Source organism: Oncorhynchus clarkii, chromosome 22, assembly GCF_045791955.1.
Source record: "Oncorhynchus clarkii lewisi isolate Uvic-CL-2024 chromosome 22, UVic_Ocla_1.0, whole genome shotgun sequence".
Classification (NCBI taxonomy): Eukaryota; Metazoa; Chordata; class Actinopteri; order Salmoniformes; family Salmonidae; genus Oncorhynchus; species Oncorhynchus clarkii.
The window spans coordinates 9,118,500-9,142,826 of NC_092168.1; the positions used below are offsets into that span (position 1 = coordinate 9,118,500).

The 24,327-nt window shown below is 42.9% G+C and overlaps 1 protein-coding gene across 2 annotated transcripts in view; it reads right to left on the reverse strand.

The window, feature by feature from the left end:
- Positions 1-24,327, reverse strand: part of LOC139380298 (protein TANC1-like) — a 183,201-nt gene that overhangs the window by 18,373 nt on the left and 140,501 nt on the right. For both annotated transcript variants that reach the window (XM_071122882.1, XM_071122883.1), the window contains exons 11-18: positions 22,534-22,765; positions 18,764-18,930; positions 11,434-12,041; positions 7,908-8,016; positions 7,345-7,467; positions 5,261-5,497; positions 4,459-4,644; positions 3,547-3,625 (exon numbers count right to left, since the gene is read on the reverse strand). In XM_071122882.1, coding sequence (XP_070978983.1) covers positions 3,547-3,625; positions 4,459-4,644; positions 5,261-5,497; positions 7,345-7,467; positions 7,908-8,016; positions 11,434-12,041; positions 18,764-18,930; positions 22,534-22,765 — 1,741 coding nt within the window. The remainder of the gene's footprint in view (positions 1-3,546; positions 3,626-4,458; positions 4,645-5,260; positions 5,498-7,344; positions 7,468-7,907; positions 8,017-11,433; positions 12,042-18,763; positions 18,931-22,533; positions 22,766-24,327) is intronic.

Consider the following 24,327-nt stretch of genomic DNA (forward strand, 5'->3'; position numbering starts at 1 on the left):
TACAAATGACTGCATATTTGCGGAAATGTGAACTACTACATCAGGGATTATATACTAGATTCAGCCGTGGGCCAATTTTTTGCTGAGCAGATGGTCAGGGGGCCGGAATATAATTACAAATAATTAGCAAATTGACAGCAAGAAGCCCAAACAAATATAATATTTGACTAAAACAATCATTACAAACCTTGCTTACATTTGTATATGATCACATATACAGTTGAAGTCGGAAGTTTACATACACTTAGGTTGGAGTCATTAAAACTCCTTTTTCAACCAGTAATTTTTCCAACAATTGTTTACAGACAGATTATTTCACTTATAATTCACTGTATCATAATTCCAATGGGTCAGAAGTTTACATACACTAAGTTGATTGTGCCTTCAAATAGCTTGGAAAATTCAAAATAATTACATCATGGCTTTAGATGCTTCTACTAGGCTAATTGACATCATTTGAGTCAATTGGAGGTGTACCTGTGGATGTATTTCAAGGCCTACCTTCAAACTCAGTGTCTCTATGCTTGACATCATGGGAAAATCAAAAGAAATCAGACAAGACCTCAGAAAAATAATTGAGACCTCAAGTCTGGTTCATCCTTGGGAGCAATTTCCAAACGCCTGAAGGTACCACGTTCATCTGTACAAACAATAGTATGCAAGTATAAACACCATGGGACCATGCAGCCGTCATACCGCTCAGGAAGGAGACGCGTTCTGTCTCCTAGAGATGAATATACTTTTGTCCTAGAGATGAACATACTTTTGAACAGCAAAAGACCTTGTGAAGATGCTGGAGGAAACAGGTACAAAAGTATCTATATCCACAGTAAAACAGGTCCTATATAGACATAACCTGAAAGGCCGCTCAGCATGGAAGAAGCCACTGTTCCAAAACCGCCATAAAAACTCCCGACTACGGTTTGCAACTGCACATGGGGACAAAGATCGTACTTTTTGGAGAAATGTCCTCTGGTCTGATGAAACAAAAATAGAACTGCTTGGCCATAATGGCCATCGTTATGTTTGGAGTAAAAAGGGGGAGGCTTGCAGGCCGAAGAACACCATCCCAACCGTGAAGCACGGGGGTGGCAAGCATCATGTTGTGGGGGTGCTATGCTGCAGGAGGGACTGGTGCACTTCACAAAATAGATGACATCATGAGGGTGGAAAATTACGCGGATATATTGAAGCAACATCTCAAGACATCAGTCAGGAAGTTGAAGCTTGGTCGCAAATGGATCTTCCAAATGGACAATGACCCCAAGCATACTTCCAAAGTTGTGGCAAAATAGCTTAAGGACAACAAAGTCAAGGTATTGGAGTGGTCATCACAAAGCCCTGACCTCAATCCCATAGAAAATGTGTGGGCAGAACTGAAAAAGCATGTGCGAGCAATGAGGCCTACATACCTGCCTCAGTTACACCAGCTCTGTCAGGAGGAATGGGCCAAAATTCACCCAACTTATTGTGGGAAGCTTGTGGAAGGCTACCTGAAACGTTTGACCCAAGTTAAACTATTTAAAGGCAATGCTACCAAATACTAATTGAGTGTACGTAAACTTCTGACCCACTGGGATGTGATGAAAGAAATACAGTGGGGAGAATTTTGCAGGTTTTCCTACTTACAAAGCATGTAGAGGTCTGTAATTTTTATCATAGGTACACTTCAACTGTGAGAGATGGAATCTAAAACAAAAATACAGAACATCACATTGTATGATTTTTAAGTAATTAATTAGCATTTTATTGCATGACATAAGTATTTGATACATCAGAAAAGGAGAACTTAATATTTGGTACAGAAACCTTTGTTTGCAATTACAGAGATCATAAGTTTCCTGTAGTTCTTGACCAGGTTTGCACACACTGCAGCAGGGATTTTGGCCCACTTATCCATACAGACCTTCTCCAGATCCTTCAGGTTTCGGGGCTGTCGCTGGGCAATTCGGACTTTCAGCTCCCTCCAAAGATTTTCTATTGGGTTCAGGTCTGGAGACTGGCTAGGCCACTCCAGAACCTTGAGATGCTTCTTACCCAGTTGCCCTGGCTGTGTGTTTCGGTGTGTGTTTCGGGTCGTTGTCATGCTGGAAGACCCAGCCACAACCCATCTTCAATGCTCTTACTGAGGGAAGGAGGTTGTTGGCCAAGATCTCGCGATACATGGCCCCATCCATCCTCCCCTCAATACGGTGCAGTCGTCCTGTCCCCTTTGCAGAAAAGCATCCCCAAAGAATGATGTTTCCACCTCCATGCTTCACAGTTGGGATGGTGTTCTTGGGGTTGTACTCATCCTTCTTTTTCCTCCAAACACGACGAGTGGAGTTTAGACCAAAAAGCTCTATTTTTGTCTCATCAGACCACATGACCTTCTCCCATTCCTCCTCTGGATCATCCAGATGGTCATTGGCAAACTTCAGACGGGCCTGGACATGCGCTGGCTTGAGCAGGGGGACCTTGCGTGCGCTGCAGGAGTTTAATCCATGACGGCGTAGTGTGTTACTAATGGTTTTCTTTGAGACTGTGGTCCCAGCTCTCTTCAGGTCATTGACCAGGTCCTGCCGTGTAGTTCTGGGCTGATTCCTCACCTTCCTCATGATCATTGATGCCCCACGAGGTGAGATCTTGCATGGAACCCCAGACCGAGGGTGATTGACCGTCATCTTGACCTTCACCAATTTTATAATAATTGCGCCAACAGTTGTTTCCTTCTCACCAAGCTGCTTGCTTATTGTCCTGTAGCCCATCCCAGCCTTGTGCAGGTCTATAATTTAACCCTGATGTCATTACACAGCTCTCTGGTCTTGGCCATTGTGGAGAGGTTGGAGTCTGTTTGATTGAGTGTGTGGGCAGGTTTCTTTTATACAGGTAACAAGCTCAAACAGGTGCAGTTAATACAGGTAATGAGTGGAGAACAGGAGGGCTTCTTAAAGAAAAACTAACAGGTCTGTGAGAGTCGGAATTCTTACTGGTTGGTAGGTGATCAAATACTTATGTCATGCAATAAAATGCAAATGAATTACTTAAAAATCATACAATGTGATTTTCTGCATTTTTGTTTTAGATTCCGTCTCCCACAGTTGAAGTGTACCTATGATAAAAATTACAGACCTCTACATGCTTTGTAAGTAGGAAAACCTGAAAAATCGGCAGTGTATCAAATACTTGTTCTCCCCACTGTATTATTCTGACATTTCACATTCTTAAAATAAAGTGGTAATCCTAAGTGACCTAAGACAGGGAATTTTTTACAAAGGTTAAATGTCAGGAATTGTGAAAAACTGAGTTTAAATATATTTGGCTACGGTGTATGTAAACTTCCGACTTCAACTGTATATCTCTACTATGCGTGAGAATACTTTGGAACAGATTTCCAAAGTTAGTGTTTTTACAGTTTTACATTTTTTAAAGACTAAATAATTAAATAAAATCACCCACGAGCCAAATTGGGGCATCATTTCAGCAGTAATGTTCCACACTGATACTCCACCAGGTGATAACACAAAGGGAGCAGTATAATGGAAGAAAAATAGAGAGAACACATACCTGTTTCTCCCCATAGAGTGTCATGGCCATCAATTTGCACGCCATGCTCGTTATTCAACACCAACAAGCCTCTGACAACCTGTCGAATGAGAAATGTTGATTAATGACACATAATCCAAGCATCAAATAAAGCCTTGAGTTAGTTCTACGGTGCGCTGATTACATTGCAGAAAAACCGGAGCGATGAAACAACTTCAGCGAATCGATAAAATGCTGCCCGAGCAAATGATGCTTCTCTGGCGCATGATAAATTAATCATGGTGGACTAGAGCGCTGATGCCTGGACTATAGTGGCTATATAGTGTCTATAGTAGATATTCGTCAGTGCTGTGCAGTACAGGTTCAGTGGTATTAATACCTTAATAGTGTTAAGCCCTTTTGTCTGTGCTCTCCTTTATTCTCCTCTTTTACTGGGCCCTTGGTGGAGGTGGAGGTCGATAGCTCACTCCGACCCACTTCTATAATACTGTTGAGCCCCAGCCTTAGTGTATAGGCCTAACGGTATCGCAGCCTTCTTAATGAGGAGCAGGCCAGAATCTACCAAAGCCCACTATGCTTCTCTTCTGGGTAGCTGGCTGCAGACGTATTGCTGGATCAATACTCCTACAGCATGTCTCATCAGTGGAAACAAGAAACATCTGTGATGGCAGCACCAGTGATTCTCTGTGGAGTGTCTTCTGTTTCCAAACTAAAGAGGCGAGGTTGTGTTGTGGCACTGTGTGGGAAAACTTTCCTGATTATAGTAAGGTACTAAGGACTTGTGGTTAGTGTGGGTGTACAGTAGAGTAAAGTAAAAAGTACAGTAGGTGGTTGCATCCCAAATGGCACCCTGTTCCCTACTTTTGACGACAGTAGTGCACTATTTAGGTAATAGAATGCCATTTTGGATTTCACAGGTGTCCCCTGACTGACCTGCGTGTGTCCCATGCTGGAGGCAGCGATGAGAGCCTGCTGGAGGGCCTTGTTCTTCAGGCTGCAGTTCTGCTGCTGGCCCTCGGGGGTCCACTCCAGCTCCAGTAGGTGGTGGATGATGTCAGGGTGGCACCTCAGAGCAGCATGAACCAGAGCACACTGACCGCTCTTGTCCACATGGTCAACCTAGAACACACAAAAACAGTGCTTATCTGAACATCTTTTATATGCTGTGACGTTGCTCTTGCTTCACTCTCCCAGAGTGACTTTACAATCAAAGTGAGATCTTATCCAATATCAAAGCGGTGAAAGGTCAGACCTTGAGATGTCCTGAAAATCGCTCTTCTCACAAAATCATCTGTAGCGTCCGAACAAACTATTATGACCCCTCTATGGACAGATGAGTCTCATGAACACGATGGTGTTCTCCGTTTTGCCCTGTGACCGACAAAAGGATCTTGGGACTCTTCTGAAGTCGGTAGAGCCGATCTGATGACTTCTGTCTGTAGAGTCCGAACAGTTTGGCCTACACACTAGTATAACCAGTGTGTTTGTATGGACTAATAGCATTAAGGCCAAATAAACATTTTCATAAACAAATTTTTGTGTATATATTGTTGTTACGTCAAGGTTTCTTAAAATTCAAAATCAAATAGCAAAATGATTATTGGTATGACCTTAAAGCAATTTCATATAGCTTAGTAGAACCCCCACTCCCCATTACAGGAAAAGCTAGAATCATGGTTAGCCCTGATCCTGTAGTTGTCTGAGGAGTCTAAACTCTAGGGGTAGTACTACCAACCTTGGCTCCTCTCTTGCAGAGCAGACTGACCAGGCCCAGGTGTCCGGCGGCTGAGGCAAAGGAGAGAGGGCTCATGCCGTTCTCGGACACCACGTCAACGGTGGCCCCGAACTCCAGCAGCAGGCCAGCCATCTCCTGGTGGCCTAGGTGGGACTGGACACACAGCACCGGGCTGTTGTTCAGCACCTCTGTCCGGTAGTTCACGTTGGCCCCGCCCAGCATCAGTAGACGACTCACCTGCAAAAGCAGCACACATTAAATATAAAAGGAATCTTATCTAACCGTATAACAAAAACGTAAGCATGGAATTCAACTTTTTGGCTTCTTCAATGTGTAAAAGAAAATGGAACACTGAATTCTGCCAAAGACAATTCAATAAATAAATACAATTTAAAAATTCCTTTCCTTGCTTAAAACATCACCTCGTCACATTTCTGAGATTAGTTTTAAACAAAGTTGGAGCATGCATGTACTAATTTATAAACACATTCAACACGAGTAAATATTCTTTGTATTCTTCTTCTCCTTGATAAGGAAATGAATTATACATGTTTGATCAGACAGAGCTGTGAGTGGAGCCCAGAGAGTGTTAAAACCAGAGGAAATTGAATTTGTTTATTTACAGGCGGAACCGCACTTGAATAAATTAGCACCAATGATTCCAAGGGGGCCTTGGAGGAAAAGGAACAAGCTCACTCTGTTTGTGGCTGTTTACATGAGCAATGTTACACTCAAACAGAATATTTCACTCCGGGGAAACGGGGAAGACAATGTGTAATAAAACGACACTATAAGAGTACTGCTAATGGCAAAGAAAAATATATGATTGTTTTTGCTTAAAGCTAGAACACACTGTATAATTCACCACTGATAATGAATTGCCTCATACGCCCTAAGAGAGCTATTTCCTTCCTCTCGCTATAATAAAGTAGGCACAGACACATCATTTAGGCATAATTTAATATAAAAAATCATTTTGCCCGCTCCGCCATTAACGTGGCCCTTTTTGTTTATTAAATCAGTCTAATCTAAAAGGGCCCTGTAATTACTTAGAGCAGCAGAGAGCAGCATCACAGATAGCAATGGATCAAAGTAACGGCAGAGAGTGCAACAACCTGCATCAATCTATCTGAGCCCAGTGAGAATCTTGGTGAGATTTCCAATGGGCCGTTGTTCATTAGTGGCGAGGGCACACTCATCACCGTAAGTAAGTGTTTCCAGGAACAGAATGCCTTATCATAACACACGCCGGGAGCCGTCAGTGGAATTAAAAAGCACTCAGGGAGGACATTTGAGGTGAGGAGTAGATTACAATAATACCACTGTGCTAATACAAATCACTGGTGGGAAAATGCGATAGGAAACAAATTCAGGGAGACCAATGACCATCCGCTCGAATGTATTCTAGTACCATACACTCAAGAAAATATGTCAGTGCTGGCGGTCTCTCATCGCCGAAGGCGAAATCCTGTACCCAGGAAACGTTTTTACCTATTTTTTATCAACTTTTCCCATCACCGAAGGCAAATCTATAATCAGGAATAAATGTTTACATCTACATTTTCCGTAGCTCACTCCCTAGTCCCTATACTTTGTAGTGGTTGCCAAGCCAGATTACTGGGTGATCCCAGATGGCAGTGCACCTTCAGGGAGAATTCAGTAAACTCTGGAAAAGTTGGATATAAATGTTTCTTTTCACACATTGTATAGCCCATACCGACTGGTAGATTTGCCTTTTGTGATTGGAAATGTTTCTCAGAAATAGGTAAAGAAAAGGTTGGTAAACATATTTTAGGGCGACGGGAGTGAAGAGGTTAGGGGTTGTTCTAGTGGTAGTGCTGCTGCTCGCGGACCACATATTGCCACTGGATGAATGGGTTTAAACCCTGACTGCACCACTTTTCATTCTATGTCCATCTATCTCTCCATCTCAATAACTTCTTCGCTGTATCTAGCAATAACAAGTACAAGATACCGTGAAAATAAACAATAAATAACTAGCAGTATGTTAGTCAGTATGTCAAGGCAGTGCTCTACGTGAGAGTCTAGGGTTCAGGAGGGGGGAGTTGGGTGGGTAGTCTCACCTTGACGTTGGGGGTGTAGAGGTTCCTCAGAGAGGCCAGGGCTGCAGAGAGGCCGTCAGCGCTGCAGCTGATCCACAGGGCCTGCAGCACGCTGGATGACACGCCCGTCTTCTTACTCAGACCCTGAGGACAGAGACAGAGAATCCATGCACACACACCAGGTCAATAAACCAGTGATGAATGCACTCAGAGCCTTCGCTCACACCCAGAGGGCTTATCCTCTGATGATACCGTCCACATCTATCTTGATTAATAAATAAACATACATACATACATACATACATACATACATACATACATGTATGTACTCTAAAATTCACAAAAGGAATTGAACACGGTGGGATATAAAAGGTGGGAAAGGTGGGATATACATTGTAAGCTTCTGGGTCCGTATGCATCAAGAGTCTCAAAGTAGGATTGCCGATCTAGGATCAGGTCCCCCCCGTTCATGTAATCTGGTTTATTGTGATCGAAAAGGCTAAACTGATCCTAGATCAGCACCGACTCTGGGACACTTTGAGAATACTGGCCCAGAACTACTGTAAGTAGCTAGTCTCTTGTACCTTGAAGATGTGTGCTTTAAGGATATGGTGGCCCAGCTCCATGGTCTGCTGCCGGTTCAGTTTCCCTTCTTGTCGTGACAGCATGAAGGCCATGAGGGCGTGTCCAGTCCTATAGGAGGAAACACAAAAATAATTCCCATCACCTATTTGCTTTACTATAAACTAAAAGTTTGCAAGGTTTTGGAAAAACATGAGTTGTCAACATGTGGTTATGTCATGGTAGGATGTTCTTAGTTTGTATCAATGTGAGAGATACATCGATACATCCACTTTCGAGCCGATTGAGGAGTGACAGCTGCGTTTCTAATTCAAACACAAGCGTTTTTTTAAAATATTTTTTAATTCGCCCTGGCAATCGGAGATAGATCATTGCGATTTAAAATGTATTGTCTTGCGAGATTGGAGAGTTTGCTGTCATCATGGTACATTATTCTATCAATTACTCCACGCCGTTCTCTCTGTCGGTCTGATTAAACGCTGTTAAACGCTGTCTAGTCCCTGCCTGGCTAGGGCCACGAGCAGGACAATCGATGTGGACTACAGAATGCAGCCCTTGTGATGAATCCACTCCCCTTCCTCTCCTCACTGTAGATCTGCTTGCAAGTGTTAATTACCAGAGAACTTCATTAAAAGGCCACGCATGACCGCCATTTCACTTTGATCCTTTTCCATTAATGTGAGCGTTCTCTTTTAAATGGGAAAATAACAAGCTGGCAGCTAGTTAGTGTGGCTAAAAGCTTTCTTCTAGCTCTCTGTGTCTGTCCTTGTGCCAGGTCTTCGCTTGCTTTTATTTTGACAGATTGTGTTGAAAGGGTGTAAAAGAGGTAGGTCAGTAACTGCAGTTTGGAGGAGGTAAGCAGAGGTGAGTCAGGACAGAGAGAAAGTGAGGTCACCCAGGTTGCATCGCAAATGGCACCCTATTCCCGATCTAGTGCACTGCTTCTGATCATGGCCCATGGGGGCCTTTATAGGAAATAGGTTGCCATTTGGGACACAAAGCCCAGTCTGATTAGTGTGCATTACACTCTTATAAAAAAAGGTGCTATCTAGGAACTAAAAGGGTTCTTCAGCTGTCCCCATAGGAGAACTCTTTTTGGTTCCAGGTAGAACCATTTTGAGTTCAAAGTAGAACCTTTTACACAGAGGATTCTACCTGGAACCAAACAGGGTTCTACCTAAAAATGATTGTTTTTTCCATCCACCTGACAGGTGTGGCATATCAAGAAGCTGATAAAAAAAAGCATTATAATTACACAGATGCACCTTGTGCTGGGGGGACAATAAAAGGTCACTCTAAAATGTGCAGTTTTGTCACACAACACAATGCCACAGATGTCTCAAGTTTTGAGGGAAGGTGCAATTGGCATGCTGACTGCATGAATGTCCACCAGAGCTGTTGCCACAGAAGTGATTGTTCATTTATCTACCATAAGCTGCCTCCAATGTTGTTTTAGAGAATTTGGAAGTACATCCAACCGGCCTTACAACCGCAGACCACGCCAGCCTAGGACCTCATCAATTTTAACCTGTGGGATCGTCCGGAGGGGGGGAACTCATTCTGATTGGCTGGGTACCCTCCCAGGCCCACCCATGGCTGCACCCCACCCAGTCTTGTGAAATCCATAGATTACGGCGTAATTAATTGATTTGAATTGACTGATTTCTTTATATGAACTGTAATGCAGTAAAATCTTTGAAAATGTTGCATTTATATTTTTGTTCAGTGTGAAATCAAGTGGAACATGCAGCAGATTTCTTGTTAATATTTCAGATGGGATGCATACATATTTAAATTCCAGAACCTCTTTTTTCTCCCTTCCCTTACAATGTTTTTACTTTCTTCCCTCTTGCATAAACCAAATGTGTTATCCCCCAATCTTTAATACCAAATCATGTGTTTGCTGGCAAAGATTTTTCTTTAAATCAACAATAACACCGTGTTGATGCTTTAGGGACAGCATAACAAGTTATTGGTGTTATTGTTATAGTAGTAATGCTAGCTACTGTATAGTTTTCATTTGTTACTAAGCCTACAGTTTGCCAACTTCAGAGTATCTCTGTAAAAAGAAAAGCATGTTTCAGAACAAACTCAGTTTCACCACTTGCCAGAGGTGTCTAAATTCCACAGATAGCTATTCCACTGAATGGTGTTTATGGAAACATCCTTGTCAGTAAACATCCAGCCCCAGTGAACTTGAGCAAAATTTCCCTGCACGCACAGCACTGAAGGAGCCTTACATTTCCTGGCTTTCAACCCATCAGTTAGATCCCCAGTAAGATACTGTGACGGATAATGTGACCTACGATGTATGGTGACAACCCCTGTGTTTCAGCCAAACCACATCGACCGCGTCCCAAATGGAACCCTATTTCCCCTTTAGTGCTCTATTTTTGACCAGACCACTACCTTCCCCTGGCTAGTTTCCTCACCCAGCAGAGCACAGCTTAACAGCAACAGGAAGAAATATGACTTGTCAGCTTCTGTTTCAGAGTTGAGCTGTAAATTCCATCATTTGTTCTGCAGCAAAACGCCGTCCTCTACCCCCCCTTGGGGATTCCACAAGTAGCCTACCCCTGTGTTTCAATCAATGGCGGTAAACAAACTGGGGAGCGATAACATATCTGACGGAGTGAAAAGGAGTGGATTGATATAACTCAAAGGGAAAGCGTTGAAGCTGTCTTGAATGTTCGATTTCCTCTTCAAGTGAAGAAACAGACATCATCAGACATCAGACGTCTCACAGGCAGAGATGAGTCACGCACAACTTTTCTCCCTCTTTAGTGCACAAACCACCCTTCAAAACTGGCTCGAGCTTGTTTGCTCCTCGAACAAAATGGTAGGTTGTCTCCCTCGCTATTTACATTTTAAAAAGCGTCTGAAGAGCAGAATATTCAGAACCAAACAAGGTACAGTAATTATGTCTTGTCCTTCTGAGTGCTAGTAGAAATGCCAGTGAGCCATCCCTAGGCAACCGCACATTTCACTCATGGTAGAGAGGGTGCATTTTCCATTTAACATAACTGAATTACTGAAAAGAGAAATCTCCTAGGGCTCTATAAAATCTGCGCTGCGGAAAAAGTGGACGGAATCACGGAATCCAGACACATTTAACGGAATTCAACAATATATACAAAATGTATTGAATAGGAAATCAACATCATGTATTGAACTTATTAGAAAAGGCATACATTTTCTAAAGTTAATCATAAGACATTAACAAAATGCATCAGTGATTTGTATTTTCCTGCAACTTTCTGAAACAGCACAGGAATGCCCATTTGTGTGTGTTGTGTACGGTGCGTTGCGTATGTCTAGTCTTCACTCTGTGTAGCTGATAGCGGTTAAAACACATTTCATAGGGCCCTAATACTATGAATGTATTGATGAGTAAAAGCTCTACTTTAGCCCCCTGACAGAATATTGTTTTGAGTTGGTTCCACCGGGTAGGTTTGAGTTTGCCTAACTCACTGATTGAGCTTGAGTTCGCCTAACTAACCTGGGTAAATTTGAGTTAGCTTAACTCACCTGGGGTCACAGAAGAAATCGGTGCTCTCTCCGTCCGCCCTCCACACCAGCCACTCTCTGAAGGACGGGTGGCAAAACATGCGTGTCTTGTCCCGTCGCTTGATGAGGAAAGAGGACAGCGTCTCCATGCGCTGCTGGAAGTCGCCCCAGGGCAGCTCGCCGCGCACAGAACCCGCGTTGATGGCATGGAACAGCTGCTCGTCTGTCATGGGGTGTAATGATGCCAACGCCACGTTTAGGATGGGCAGCGAGCGCTCGAAAGCCGACTGGGTCATGAACTTCATATTGCATTGGAGTAAGTAGAGCTCGGCCAATGACACGGGCACCACCTTGTAGCTGGCACTCTTGATGACCAGGTGGCCCCTCTCGAACAGATCCAGGGTCAGTTTGAGGTACAGGTAGGAACCCTGGCTGCGGGCAATCAGGTGGCTGCTCACCTTGCCCACGATGATAGGGTCAGCCTTGCCATTGAGGGAGATGTTGTTCATGATGTCCTTGCTGCCATTGATGCGGTACTGGATGTAGGCATTGAGGTCCGTGTTGATCTCTTTGTTCTCAGGAAATTCATCCAGGGAGATCTTGGAAAAGGGGAGGAGGCTGGTGATTTCCTAGGAAGACACAATGACATGGTTATTAGATTTAATACAGCACTTTAATAGCATGATGTTATATTATAAACTGGGTGGTTCGAGTCCTGAATGCTGAATGCTGAATGCTATATCAGACCGTATACCATGGGTATGACAAAACATTTATTTTTACTGCTGTAATTACGTTGGTAACCAGTTTATAATAGCAATAAGGTACCTCGGGGGTTTGTGATACATGGCCGATATCCCACGGCTAAGGGCTGTGTCCAGGCACTCCACGTTGCGTTGTGCATAAGAACAGCCCTTAGCCGTGGTATATTGGCCATATAACCTTATTGGTTAATTATATTATAAATATTTGTTCTCCAGTACCATCACACATACAGACAATTCAGTGTATATGTAAATGAGAAAGTGGGTAAAACAACTAGATGGTAATTGTACATGAAGTACAATTGGTGGGACTTGCTTTAACTCTTTAAACATTTTTGTGGTTGTGGTAGCAGTTTAAAAAGTAATATTTTACTATTTAAAGCAGTTACATAAAATCAGAGTTAGATGTAGTAAAATAATTGGTCTGATTACCGTGATAGACTACTATATCAACCATATTACTTTGGATTGTGAGTCAGTTGGTTCACAAAAATGTCTAAACTGCAGTTGTTGAGTGTGAAAACAAAAAGACAAAGTGATCTTCTGTCATAAAATGGGAAGAAAAGGGAGGATCATGTGAACAACACTTCGGAAAGCAATGCAACTCTCATTCAAGCTGTGGGTTTCAGATAAATAAATGCACGATTGACTTTGTAAAATGTTCCGTGTAAATTAAGTTTGATTTGAGTTGAATGATGCAATGATTAGAACGTTTTAGGCTACAATTTGGGAAGAGAAATAGGATGGTGGATCTGGTGATGACAGCTCTTTAAAAGTATTTTATGGTTGTTGAAGAACTACGCAGAATAGGTTTGTATGCAGACCTACTGATAGCTAGCTGTTGTTCTATCTAAAAGATGACCTCTTTAGGCTAACAATGATTACTGAAAAGTACATTTCCTGAAGAAAATGTGCTGTGTTTGCTAGCATGTTTTAAATTACAGTTGAAGTCAGAAGTTTACATACACCGTAGCCAAATACATTTAAACTCAGTTTTTCACAATTACTGACATTTAATCCTAGCAAAAATTCCCTGTTTTAGGTCAGTTAGAATCACCACTTTATTTTAAGAATGTGAAATGTCAGAATAATAGTAGAGAGAATAATTTATTTCAGCTTTTATTTCTTTCATCACATTCCCAGTGGGTCAGAAGTTTACATACACTCAATTAGTATTTGGTAGCATTGCTTTTAAATTGTTTAACTTGGGTCAAACGTTTTGGGTAGCCTTCCACAAGCTTCCCACAATAAATTGCGTGAATTTTGGCCCATTCCTCCTGACAGAGCTGGAGTCAGGTTTGTAGGCCTCCTTGCTCGCACACACCTTTTCAGTTCTGCCCACAAATGTTCTATTGGATTGAGGTCAGGGCTTTGTGATGGCCACTCCAATACCTTGACTTTGTTGTCCTTAAGCCATTTTGCCACAACTTTGGAAGTATGCTTGGGGTCATTGTCCCATTTGCAACCAAGCTTTAACTTCCTGACTGATGTCTTGAGATGTTGCTTCAATATATCTGCATAATTTTCCACCCTCATGATGCCATCTATTTTGTGAAGTACACCAGTCCCTCCTGCAGCAAAGCACCCCCAAAACATGATGCTGCCACCCCTGTGCTTCACAGTGTTCTTTGGCTTGCAAGCCTCCCCCTTTTTCCTCCAAACATAATGATGGTCGTTATGACCAAACAGTTATATTTTTGTTTCATCAGACCAGAGGACATTTCTCCAAAAAGTGTGATCTTTGTCCCCATGTGCAGTTGCAAACCGTAGTCTGACTTTTTTATGGTGGTTTTGGAGCAGTGGCTTCTTTCTTGCTGAGCAGCCTTTTATGTTGATAAAGGACTCGTTTTACTGTGCATATAGATATTTTTTATATCTGTTTCCTCCAGCATCTTCACAAGGTCCTTTGCTGTTGTTCTGGGATTGATTTGCACTTTCGCACAAAAGTACATTCATCTCTAGGAGACAGAACGTGTCTCCTTCCTGAGTGGTATGATTTCTTTTGATTTTCCTATAATGTCAAGCAAAGAGGCACTGAATTTGAAGGTAGGCCTTGAAATACATCCACAGGCACACCTCCAATTGACTCAAATGATGTCAATTAGCCTATCAGAAGCTTCTAAAGCCATGACCCACTGGAATTGTGATACAGTGAATTATAAGTGAAATAATCTGTCTGTAAAACAATTGTTGAAATAATTACTTGTGTCATGCACAAAGTAGATGTCCTAACTGACTTGCCAAAACTATAGTTTGTGGAGTGGTTGAAAAATTAGTTTTAATGACTCCAACCTAAGTGTATGTAAACTTCCGACTTCAACTGTATGTATGCTTTGTAGTGGTAGTGGTAGTGTCCGCAGTAGTAATGGTGGTGACTGTTTATAGTTGGAAAAAGTAGGTAGATAACAAGTTAGGATAGCTTGAACACATGAAAGATGGTTTGGTGTATATAGCTTGAACGGTTCAATAGTTACCGTTGGAGAGTTCTATTATGCAAATGTATGCTAATATATATAGGTTATAGTCAATACATTTTTACAGAAAAATGCTAAATCAACTATATAATTTACACCTAAGCGTATACCCAGAATTCTAAATTCATATTCCACAATCATATCTCTCCTGACCACAGAGACGAGCGCAAAATTAAGAGCTAAACGGACAATCTTCTGTAACATGAGTGGATCCTCCAGCTTTTCTTATCAGAGCAAGGTCAGTAAGCACAGAGGGCTAGCTGGAGCACTAAGCTATCGGCAGACACTCGCCGCTGTGTTTGCTAACAAAGGCTTTGTGAACTGGGAGACTGAGCGCTGGAGACAGTAAGAGATGGGGCCATTGGGGACACTTTTAGCGGGCACGCTGTGGACACAGCCCACACTTCAATCACACTCCTCAGGGTCAGAGAAATCAATCCACCTTAATCCTGCTGCAATCTCCCTGCCTTTCTGGTTAATGCAGCCCAGAGATAACACCTTCTCAGAGGGAGAGGGAGAGACCCGAAACGGAGGGAGAAGAGCGAGAGAAAAAAAGAGACCGAAAACACACTGAATAATACACAGGCTGGACAAGGTGTCTGTGAGCTAACACCTCACCTAAGAACACCTCAGTTATCAGCCTGTCGGGTTAGCCATTGTGAGCGACCTTCCCCGGAGATCTTGTTTACACTTTGGATGTGTGAGGATGAGGTACCACTCACCCTGGCTCTAGTCTCCACTGATCCTACCTACTGCATACGGAGAGAATGGATTTATCCAAGAGGGGGTTGCGAAATTACAGTAACTACCCAGGTTTTCTAGAAAATGTACAGGTTTTCCAGAAAGGATTCTGGATTTTCCTGCTCATTCCCTTCCACTTCCTTAATCTTACCATCCGGGATTTCTGGAAAACCTGGGAAAGTTACCAGAATTTTGCATGTTTGAACAGTTTCCTCTGGTTGACTAATCCATCACCCTTTATACTTCATTTTTTGGGATGATGGATCAATGGAGGAGGATCAATTTTGGATCAATTTTGATCAATTTTGACATGACATATAGCCTAATCCCAACTCAACCCAGAAAGCCCAACGAACATAAACATGAGGAATCCTCTCTCTGGTCTAGTGGTTTCTAACACTAGTGGTTCCTAACACGGTACCTAATTTAAACTGTTTCACCATGTCAATCACAGCCAGCCGACATGGATCTCTCTCCTTTGGCTTTACAGATGGGGTATCATCCCCAAAAACTTTCCACATCACAGAATCCCCCACACCATGCGAGGATGAATCAACACAAAGGGGAAAATGTACTCAATTCAAAATTAGGAAACGCCCTACCCACCTACCCCTTCACACTAGAGGTCGACCGATTAATCGGAATGGCCGATTTAATTGGGGCCGATTTCAAGTTTTCGTAACAATCGGAAATCTGTATTTTTGGACACTTTTATTTGATCTTTATTTAACTAGGCAAGTCAGTTAAGAATACATTCTTATTTTCAATGACGGCCTAGGAACGGTGGGTTAACTGCCTTGTTCAGGGGCAGAACGACAGATTTTCATCTTGTCAGCTCGGGGGAACCAATCTTGCAACCTTACAGTTAACTAGTCCAACGCTATAACCACCTGCCTCTCGTTGCACTCCACAAGGAGCCTGCCTGTTACGCGATTGCAGTAAGCCAAGGTAAGTTGCTAGCTAGCATTACACTTATCTTATAAAAAACTATCTATCAATCAAACATAATCACTAGTTAACTACACATGGTTGATGATATTACTAGTTTATCTAGCGTGTCCTGCGTTGCATGTAATCTGACTGAGCATACAAGTATCTGACTGAGTGGTGGTAGGCAGCAGCAGACTCGTAAGCATTCATTCAAACAGCACTTCTGTGCGTTTTGCCAGCAGCTCTTCGTTGTGCGTCAAGCATTGCGCTGTTTATGACTTCAAGCCTATCAACTCCCGAGATGAGGCTGGTGTAACCGATGTGAAATGGCTAGCTAGTTAGCGCGCGCTAATAGCGTTTCAAATGTCACTCACTCTGAGACTTGGAGTGGTTGTTGCTCTGCATGGGTAATGCTGCTTCGAGGGTGGCTGTTGTCGTTGTGTTCCTGGTTCGAGCCCAGGGAGGAGCGAGGAGAGGGACGGAAGCTATACTGTTACACTGGCAATACTAAAAGTGCCTATAAGAACATCCAATAGTCAAAGGTTAATGAAATACAAATGTATAGAGGGAAATAGTCCTATAATTCCTATAATAACTACAACCTAAAACTTCTTACCTGGGAATATTGAAGACTCATGTTAAAAGGAACCACCAGCTTTCATATGTTCTCATGTTCTGAGCAAGGAACTTAAACGTTAGCTTTCTTACATGGCACATATTGCATTTTTACTTTCTTCTCCAACACTTTGTTTTTGCATTATTTAAACCAAATTGAACATGTTTCATTATTTATTTGAGGCTAAATTGATTTTATTGATGTATTATATTAAGTTAAAATAAGTGTTCATTCAGTATTGTTGTAATTGTCATTATTACAAATACATTTTAAAAAGCGTCCGATTAATCGGTATCGGCCTTTTCTGGTCCTCCAATAATCGGTATCGGTGTTGAAAAATCATAATCGGTCGACCTCTACTTCACACATCCATGGAACCTTGCCAAAGCATTTAAATTCATGAAAGTCATGGGAAAAAAAAACGCACACACACGTTTTTGTACTATCCTTGTGGGGGACCAAACAATTGATTCCCATTCAAAATCAAATTTTCCCTAACTCTAAACCTAACTCTAACCCTAATTCTAACCGTAACCCTAATTGTAACCCTAACCTTAAACCTAACCCCTAAGCCTAAAATTGCCTTTTTCCTTGTGGGGGCCGGCAAAATGTCCCCACTTTTCCTTGTTTTACTATCCTTCTGAGGACTTCTGGTCCCAACAAGGATAGTAAAAACAAACACGCACACACACACAACCGAACAGCATAGATCGATAAATGAGTTTTGCCTGCCATGCTCCTCTGGCTGCAGTGCAGTGTAACTAACTATGCATACTGACAGGTGGCGGGACCCGTGGCCAGAAAGAGCCATAGTGGCTGAGAAAGCATTCATGACTGGAGTTGGTACAGATATGGTTGTCAGTCAACTGCCACATTATCCCAAAGCTCAGACTACAGGCTACATGGCCTGCCAAGGCAATCAGCCCAGCTTTAGTCCATCAGACCTGTCAAAACCGGGCCTCACAAAATGCAAAGAAGTGAACGCCAGGGTTGCGTCTCAAATGGCACCCTATTCCCTATGTAGTGCACTACTTTTGATGGTTCACACCAGGGCTGCATCTCAAAAGTAGGTCCCCGGTAGTATATAGGGAATAGGGCGCAATTTGAGACGTAGCCCCAGCTCAGCTCCTCTCCTCCATTGGTAGACTTCAGTCTGTGGCTCTCGTCTACGTGTTCCCTTGTTATACAGCTGTTTCCCGGGTCACTGTTACAGCGCTACTTCTCCTACTCTCGTTCCAGTACCGTCGTCAATGCACTCGACAGAAATGACACCTTGTAGAGGACAATTTATGACAAGGAAAAAAACCTTCCTAAAGCACTTGTCAGGATCTGCCGGTGTTTGTGTCACTCAGTGAGAGAGGTATCAAATATTGATACCTACACATACAAACGGTGGTTGTAGAAGCATCTTATTCACTTGAATTCGGAAGTTCTGTCTAAGCTGTAAGCTGTGCTGAGATGGCACTTGAATTCAGTGAAGCTCCAATGGAGTGCTGTCGATTCAAGGAATTCATGAATTATACCATAGGAGATCAACACAAACACCTCTATGGAAATATTAGATGCTAACAATTAGGCAGAATACATAATATCCCTCTCATTAAGTAATTTGTACATGACTTCTACACGTCATCTACAGTGGGAGTAGGGTTGCAAAAATCTGTCAACGTTCCCAAAAATTCCCAGATTTTCCAGGAGTCCTGGTTGGAGGATTCCAGATTTCCTGCTTATTACCTCTTGGTTCCTGGGAAATTGGGGAAAGTCACTGGAATTTTGCAACCCTACTTGTACAGTATTACATCATGCACAGTTGGAGTGTTCCTCACCAGTAGGTTGACTCGGACAGTGACCAGCAGTTTGAGCCAGGAGGGGAATTTAGAGATGATCTTAGTGATGAAGGAGGAAATGGTGTCTCCGTAGTCTGGCTTGTGGAACTCTGCCTCGTTCAGCCCGTCTATCAGGATGATGTGGTCTTCCTCTGGAATCTTCCTCTCTGAAAACACCCAGAGAGGGGTCAACAGGGGTCACGGTGGACAGAAACAAATTTAAAATTCACAAACCTTAACGGTCTAGTCGATAAATGCAAACCTTCCAGGTCAAGCCAACATGACATGCAGAAGAGTTTAATATAACCCTTATTTTTTTATTTAAATGTTATTTTGGCTCATAAAATACAGACAGACATACAAGCTGCTGCCAGAATATAGTATGATGAGTAGTATGAGAATAAAACATCAGTTGGACACCATACTCTACAGACAACCTTGTACTGAGATACATGACTACTGACATCTCTCTGTACTGCTGTGCCTTGCGTCATTTTAAGAAGATTTTCTCTACTATTCTAACACATCTACAAAGCAGCTAGCGCAGTGATGAATGAAAGTGAGAGCGTCAGCAGCCGTATCAACAGTGCTGTGCACTAAACTGCTGTGTGGTGAGACCGCAGCGAGGAAGTGTTCTACTTCACTGCAGTATCTCAGCCAGACTTTCACAGTGCTGGAAGGGCAGGGTCCTTGAGCGCTTCCCACATGGCACCCTACTCCTTATATACAGTAGTGCATTACATTTGTACAGGGTTCATAGGTGTACTGGTCAGAAGAAGTGCATTTACGTACACTCTTAGAAAAAAAGGTGCTATCTAGAAACGAAAAGGGTTTATTGACTGTCCCCATAAGATAACCCTTTAAAGAACCCCTTTTGGTTCCAGCTAGATCTTTTTTGGTTCCGGGTAGAACCATTTTGGGTTCAATGTAGAACCCTTTCCACAGAAGGTTCTACATGTAACCAAAAATAGTTATCCTATGGAGACAGCCAAATAACCGTTTTGGAACCCTTTTTTCTAAGCTTGTAGGGAATAAGATGCCATTTGGAACACAGACCCCAAAAGGTTCTCCTACTGGGACAGGCAAAAAACTATTTTGGAACCCTTTTTTCTAAGAGTGTAGGAAATAGGGTGCCATTTGGAACACAGACCTTTTTCTGCAGTTCCTCCTTACATCCAGCATCTACAGTGGGGCAAAAAAGTATTTAGTCAGCCACCAATTGTGCAAGTTCTCCCACTTAAAAAGACGAGAGAGGCCTGTAATTTTCATCATAGTTTCATAATAATCATAATTTTCATCATCATCACTTCAACTATGACAGACAAAATAGGAAAAAAACCTGAAAATCACATTGTAGGATTTTTTATTAATTTATTTGCAAATTATGGTGGAAAATAAGTATTTGGTCAATAACAAAAGTTTATCTCAATACTTTGTTATATACCCTTTGTTGGCAATGACAGAGGTCAAACGTTTTCTGAAAGTCTTCACAAGGTTTTCACACACTGTTGCTGGTATTTTGGCCCATTCCTCCATGCAGATCTCCTCTAGAGCAGTGCTGCTTCTTACGAAGCCACTCCTTCATTGCCCGGGCGGTGTGTTTGGGATCATTGTCATGCTGAAAGACCCAGCCACGTTTCATCTTCAATGCCCTTGCTGATGGAAAGAGGTTTTCACTCAAAATCTCACGATACATGGCCCCATTCATTCTTTACTTTACACGGATCAGTCGTCCTGGTCCCTTTGCAGAAAAACAGCCCCAAAGCATGATGTTTCCACCCCCATGCTTCACAGTAGGTATGGTGTTCTTTGGATCCAAATCAGCATTCTTTGTCCTCCAAACAAGACGAGTTGAGTTTTTACCAAAAAGTTATATTTTGGTTTCATCTGACCATATGATTCTCCCAATCTTCTTCTGGATCATCCAAATGCTCTCTAGCAAACTTCAGACGGGCCTGGACATGTACTGGCTTAAGCAGGGGGACACGTCTGGCACTGCAGGATTTGAGTCCCTGGCGGCATAGTGTGTTACTGATGGTAGGCTTTGTTACTTTGGTCCCAGGTCTCTGCAGGTCATTCACTAGGTCCCCGGTGTGGTTCTGGGATTTTTGCTCACCATTCTTGTGATCATTTTGACCCCACGGGGTGAGATCTTGCCCCAGATCGAGGGAGATTATCAGTGGTCTTGCATGTCTTCCATTTCCTAATAATTGCTCCCATTGTTGATTTCTTCAAACAAAGCTGCTTACCTATTGCAGATTCAGTCTTCCCAGCCTGGTGCAGGTCTACAATTGTGTTTCTGGTGTCCTTTGACAGCTCTTTGGTCTTGGCCATAGTGGAGTTTGGAGTGTGACTGTTTGAGGTTGTGGAGAGGTGTCTTTTATACTGATAACAAGATCAAAACTGTGGCCTTAATACAGGTAACAAGTGGAGGACAGAGGAGCCTCTTAAAGAAGAAGTTACAGGTCTGTGAGAGCCAGAAATCTTGCTTGTTTGTAGGTGACCAAATACTTATTTTCCACCATAATTTGCAAATAAATTCATAAAAAATCATACAATGTGATTTTCTGGATTTCTTTTTCTCATTTTGTCTGTCATAGATGAAGTGTACATATGATGAAAATTACAGGCCTCTCTCATCTTTTTAAGTGGGAGAACATGCACAATTGGTGGCTGACTAAATACTTTTTTGCCCCACTGTACATTGATGATCAGAAACACAGAAAAATTTGGAGATCTCAACTCCTCTCCCAGTTGGAATGTCAAATCAGATGTGCACCAATCAACCCCCCCCTAAAACTTTATTCTGTAAAATATATTCCTGGCAATCAGAACCAGAAGTTTTTATTTTTGTAAAGCCTCAAGTCTAGGACTGGCTTAGTCCTTTCTAATATGGCTGTGCAAAGTGCCGATGCAGGTTTCTCGTTTTGACGGAGTGGACAAACCAACACGTTTTTTTCTCCCTTATCAAGCCCAAGCGACCAGGCCAATCGAACAGGCCTTTCATTTCAATAAGGAACGGTGGGAGTCATGCGGGGAGGCGGCATGGAAGGGGAGGGCCCATCACGGTCCACCCTAACATCACAGGGGAGCTGCTGCATGCCTTGTCTGCCCACTCCTCTGCTCTGTGCCCTGCACATTGATTCCCATTCCTTTCCATCTCCATCATACAAACACTGGGTTTATCTATATTGGCTGTTTAGGCTCCTGCAATAACATATTGATTCAACGTAGAGCACGAGCACGGGCAAACTGGCGGGTCGTGTGTGTGCGGAACGGACCATGATGACCTTGAGATAGTTGTGTGTCTGTCTGCCTTGGAGAGATACTTTTGTATATATAGTGTATGTGGACACACCTTCAAATGACTGGATTCAGACTATTTCAGCCACACCCGTTGCTGACAAGTGTATAAAAGTGAGCACACAGCCATGCAATCTCCATAGACAAACATTGGCCTTATTGAAGAGCTCAGTGACTTTCAACGTGGCACCGTCATAGGACTCCACCTTTCCAACAAGTCAGTTCGTTGAATTTCTTCCCTGCTAGAGCTGCCCTGGTCAACTATAAGTGCTGTTATTGTGTCTCTCTCTACACAGTCTAGACTGGAAATCTGAGCAAACCTGTGGTTCAGTTATTTCGAATACACTTGCTAGAGCCACTGAACGCCTAGAATATAACATCGGGAGCCCCTTTTGGACCATGAACTCCAGTGACAGTGAGACAGTCAGATATGAATGAACCTAGGTGTAACTAGCTTAGCATCGTACCCTTGCGGAGGTTGGCCAGCGGTTCCAGCACGCCCCTGCGGAAGGCTGCCATAGGGTCCTGGACACAGGAGCGCAGACTGAGCATGCTCTGTAGATGGGGTTCCTTCAGCAGCAGTTCTCTGTAGGCGGTGAGCTGGGGTGCTCTGCACAGCAGGGCGGCGATACTGTGCACAAACTCTGGCACCAGGCAAGTGTAGGTGTTGTCAGCCTGGCAGTAGTGATACGCAACCACCTGGATGGGAGAAAAGAGAAGAAAAGAGAGCGAACAATTGTTTAGCAACTTTAGTGGCTTAAAATGTAAGAGACCTTTGCTGTTTTACAAAACCATACAATAGTGTCAACTATGAGTAGCTTATATTGTTCTTGGTTTAAGTCTGTAAAAATCTGGCTGTGTGACCTCAAAGTCCTTGTAAAGCCAATAGGCTTGTTGACTACAAGGCATTTGATGCGATACAGCAGCTCGGTATAGCGACTAAGCTGTCCCTGACCTCATTCCACTGCTGCCATTATACAATCGAATTTGGAGGTGAATATACAGAAGCCAAAATGCTATTTGTTAGTCTGAAACCAAAGCTGGGACTTGAAGGCATGTCCTTCAGACTCAACCCTTACGAAAAAAGATTACAGTCAGACTGCAGTTTAACTGTACTACAATGCAGTATAACTGCAGTTAAAGTGCAGTATAACTGCAGTTAAAGTGCAGTATAACTGCAGTTAAAGTGCAGTCTAACTGCAGTTAAAGTGCAGTCTAACTGCAGTATGCCGCAAATACTTCTTCCAAAATAACACCGTTTTTTTTATTACAGTAATGTTTCAGTGTAACTGCAGTTACTTCGTCCAAAATACCACAGTCGACTTTCAGTTACTGCAGTTTCAAAACTGCAATCTTTTTTTGTAAGGGATTTAATTGGCTGACTCTAAACCAGACACACATAACCCACTCTAACCCACCTAAGCAGGGCATATTCAATAGGAACAAAACAGAAGACAACGGACCGAAACAGGGCAAGCCTACTTGAATTGTCCAACAATAAACGTTTGTTTTCTTTTTCGGAAGCAAAATGTTTTGCGACGCTGTGAGCTAATTAATAGGACCCAGGTGTCATCCCCTACTCAGATAGAGGGTCTGATGATCAACAGGCTAAAGCAAAGCTCAACAACCTCTGCTAACCTCCCCAAAACACTGGGCCCTAGGTGGAGCTCCATGTGCTGTCTGTGCCTTGTGCTGAACAGGTTCTGCTGTGCTCAAGGACACGGACATCTGATTTGGACAAGGGGCGGTGGGACCCTGTGGATCTGTGGCTCTTTCTCTGTGTCCTAATTACAGTCAAACCTGGAGGAGCTGACACACTTTACAGGTACAGCAGGACAGGAGGAACAGGTGACTGGCTAGTTACTACCGCACCTTAGCCCACCACATAGCAACCCTACCTCTGCATGGGTCTACTGCAGAAAGCAACTGCAGCCCTGCAGCCTGTCCCCAGGCACAATGACGTAAACGTCCCTGAGAGGTCAGAGAAACAGTTTGCCCAGAACACCAGTCTCAGAACTGCACATTCACTATCAGATGAGAAATAGATTCTAAATATGTCCACGCAAATGTCTTGGACCTGACCGTCGAGTAAATCATGCCACTGTGACGTCTGAAAATGGTCTCATTTGCAATGGGAGAAATATAACCCTAGCCAAACTATAAATCAAGGATAAGCACTTTAGCTGTAGCAAAGTAGTGCACTAAAACCCAGGATGATCTCTGTCACTGAGTTCCAAATGGCAGAGGAAGTTGGCACACGA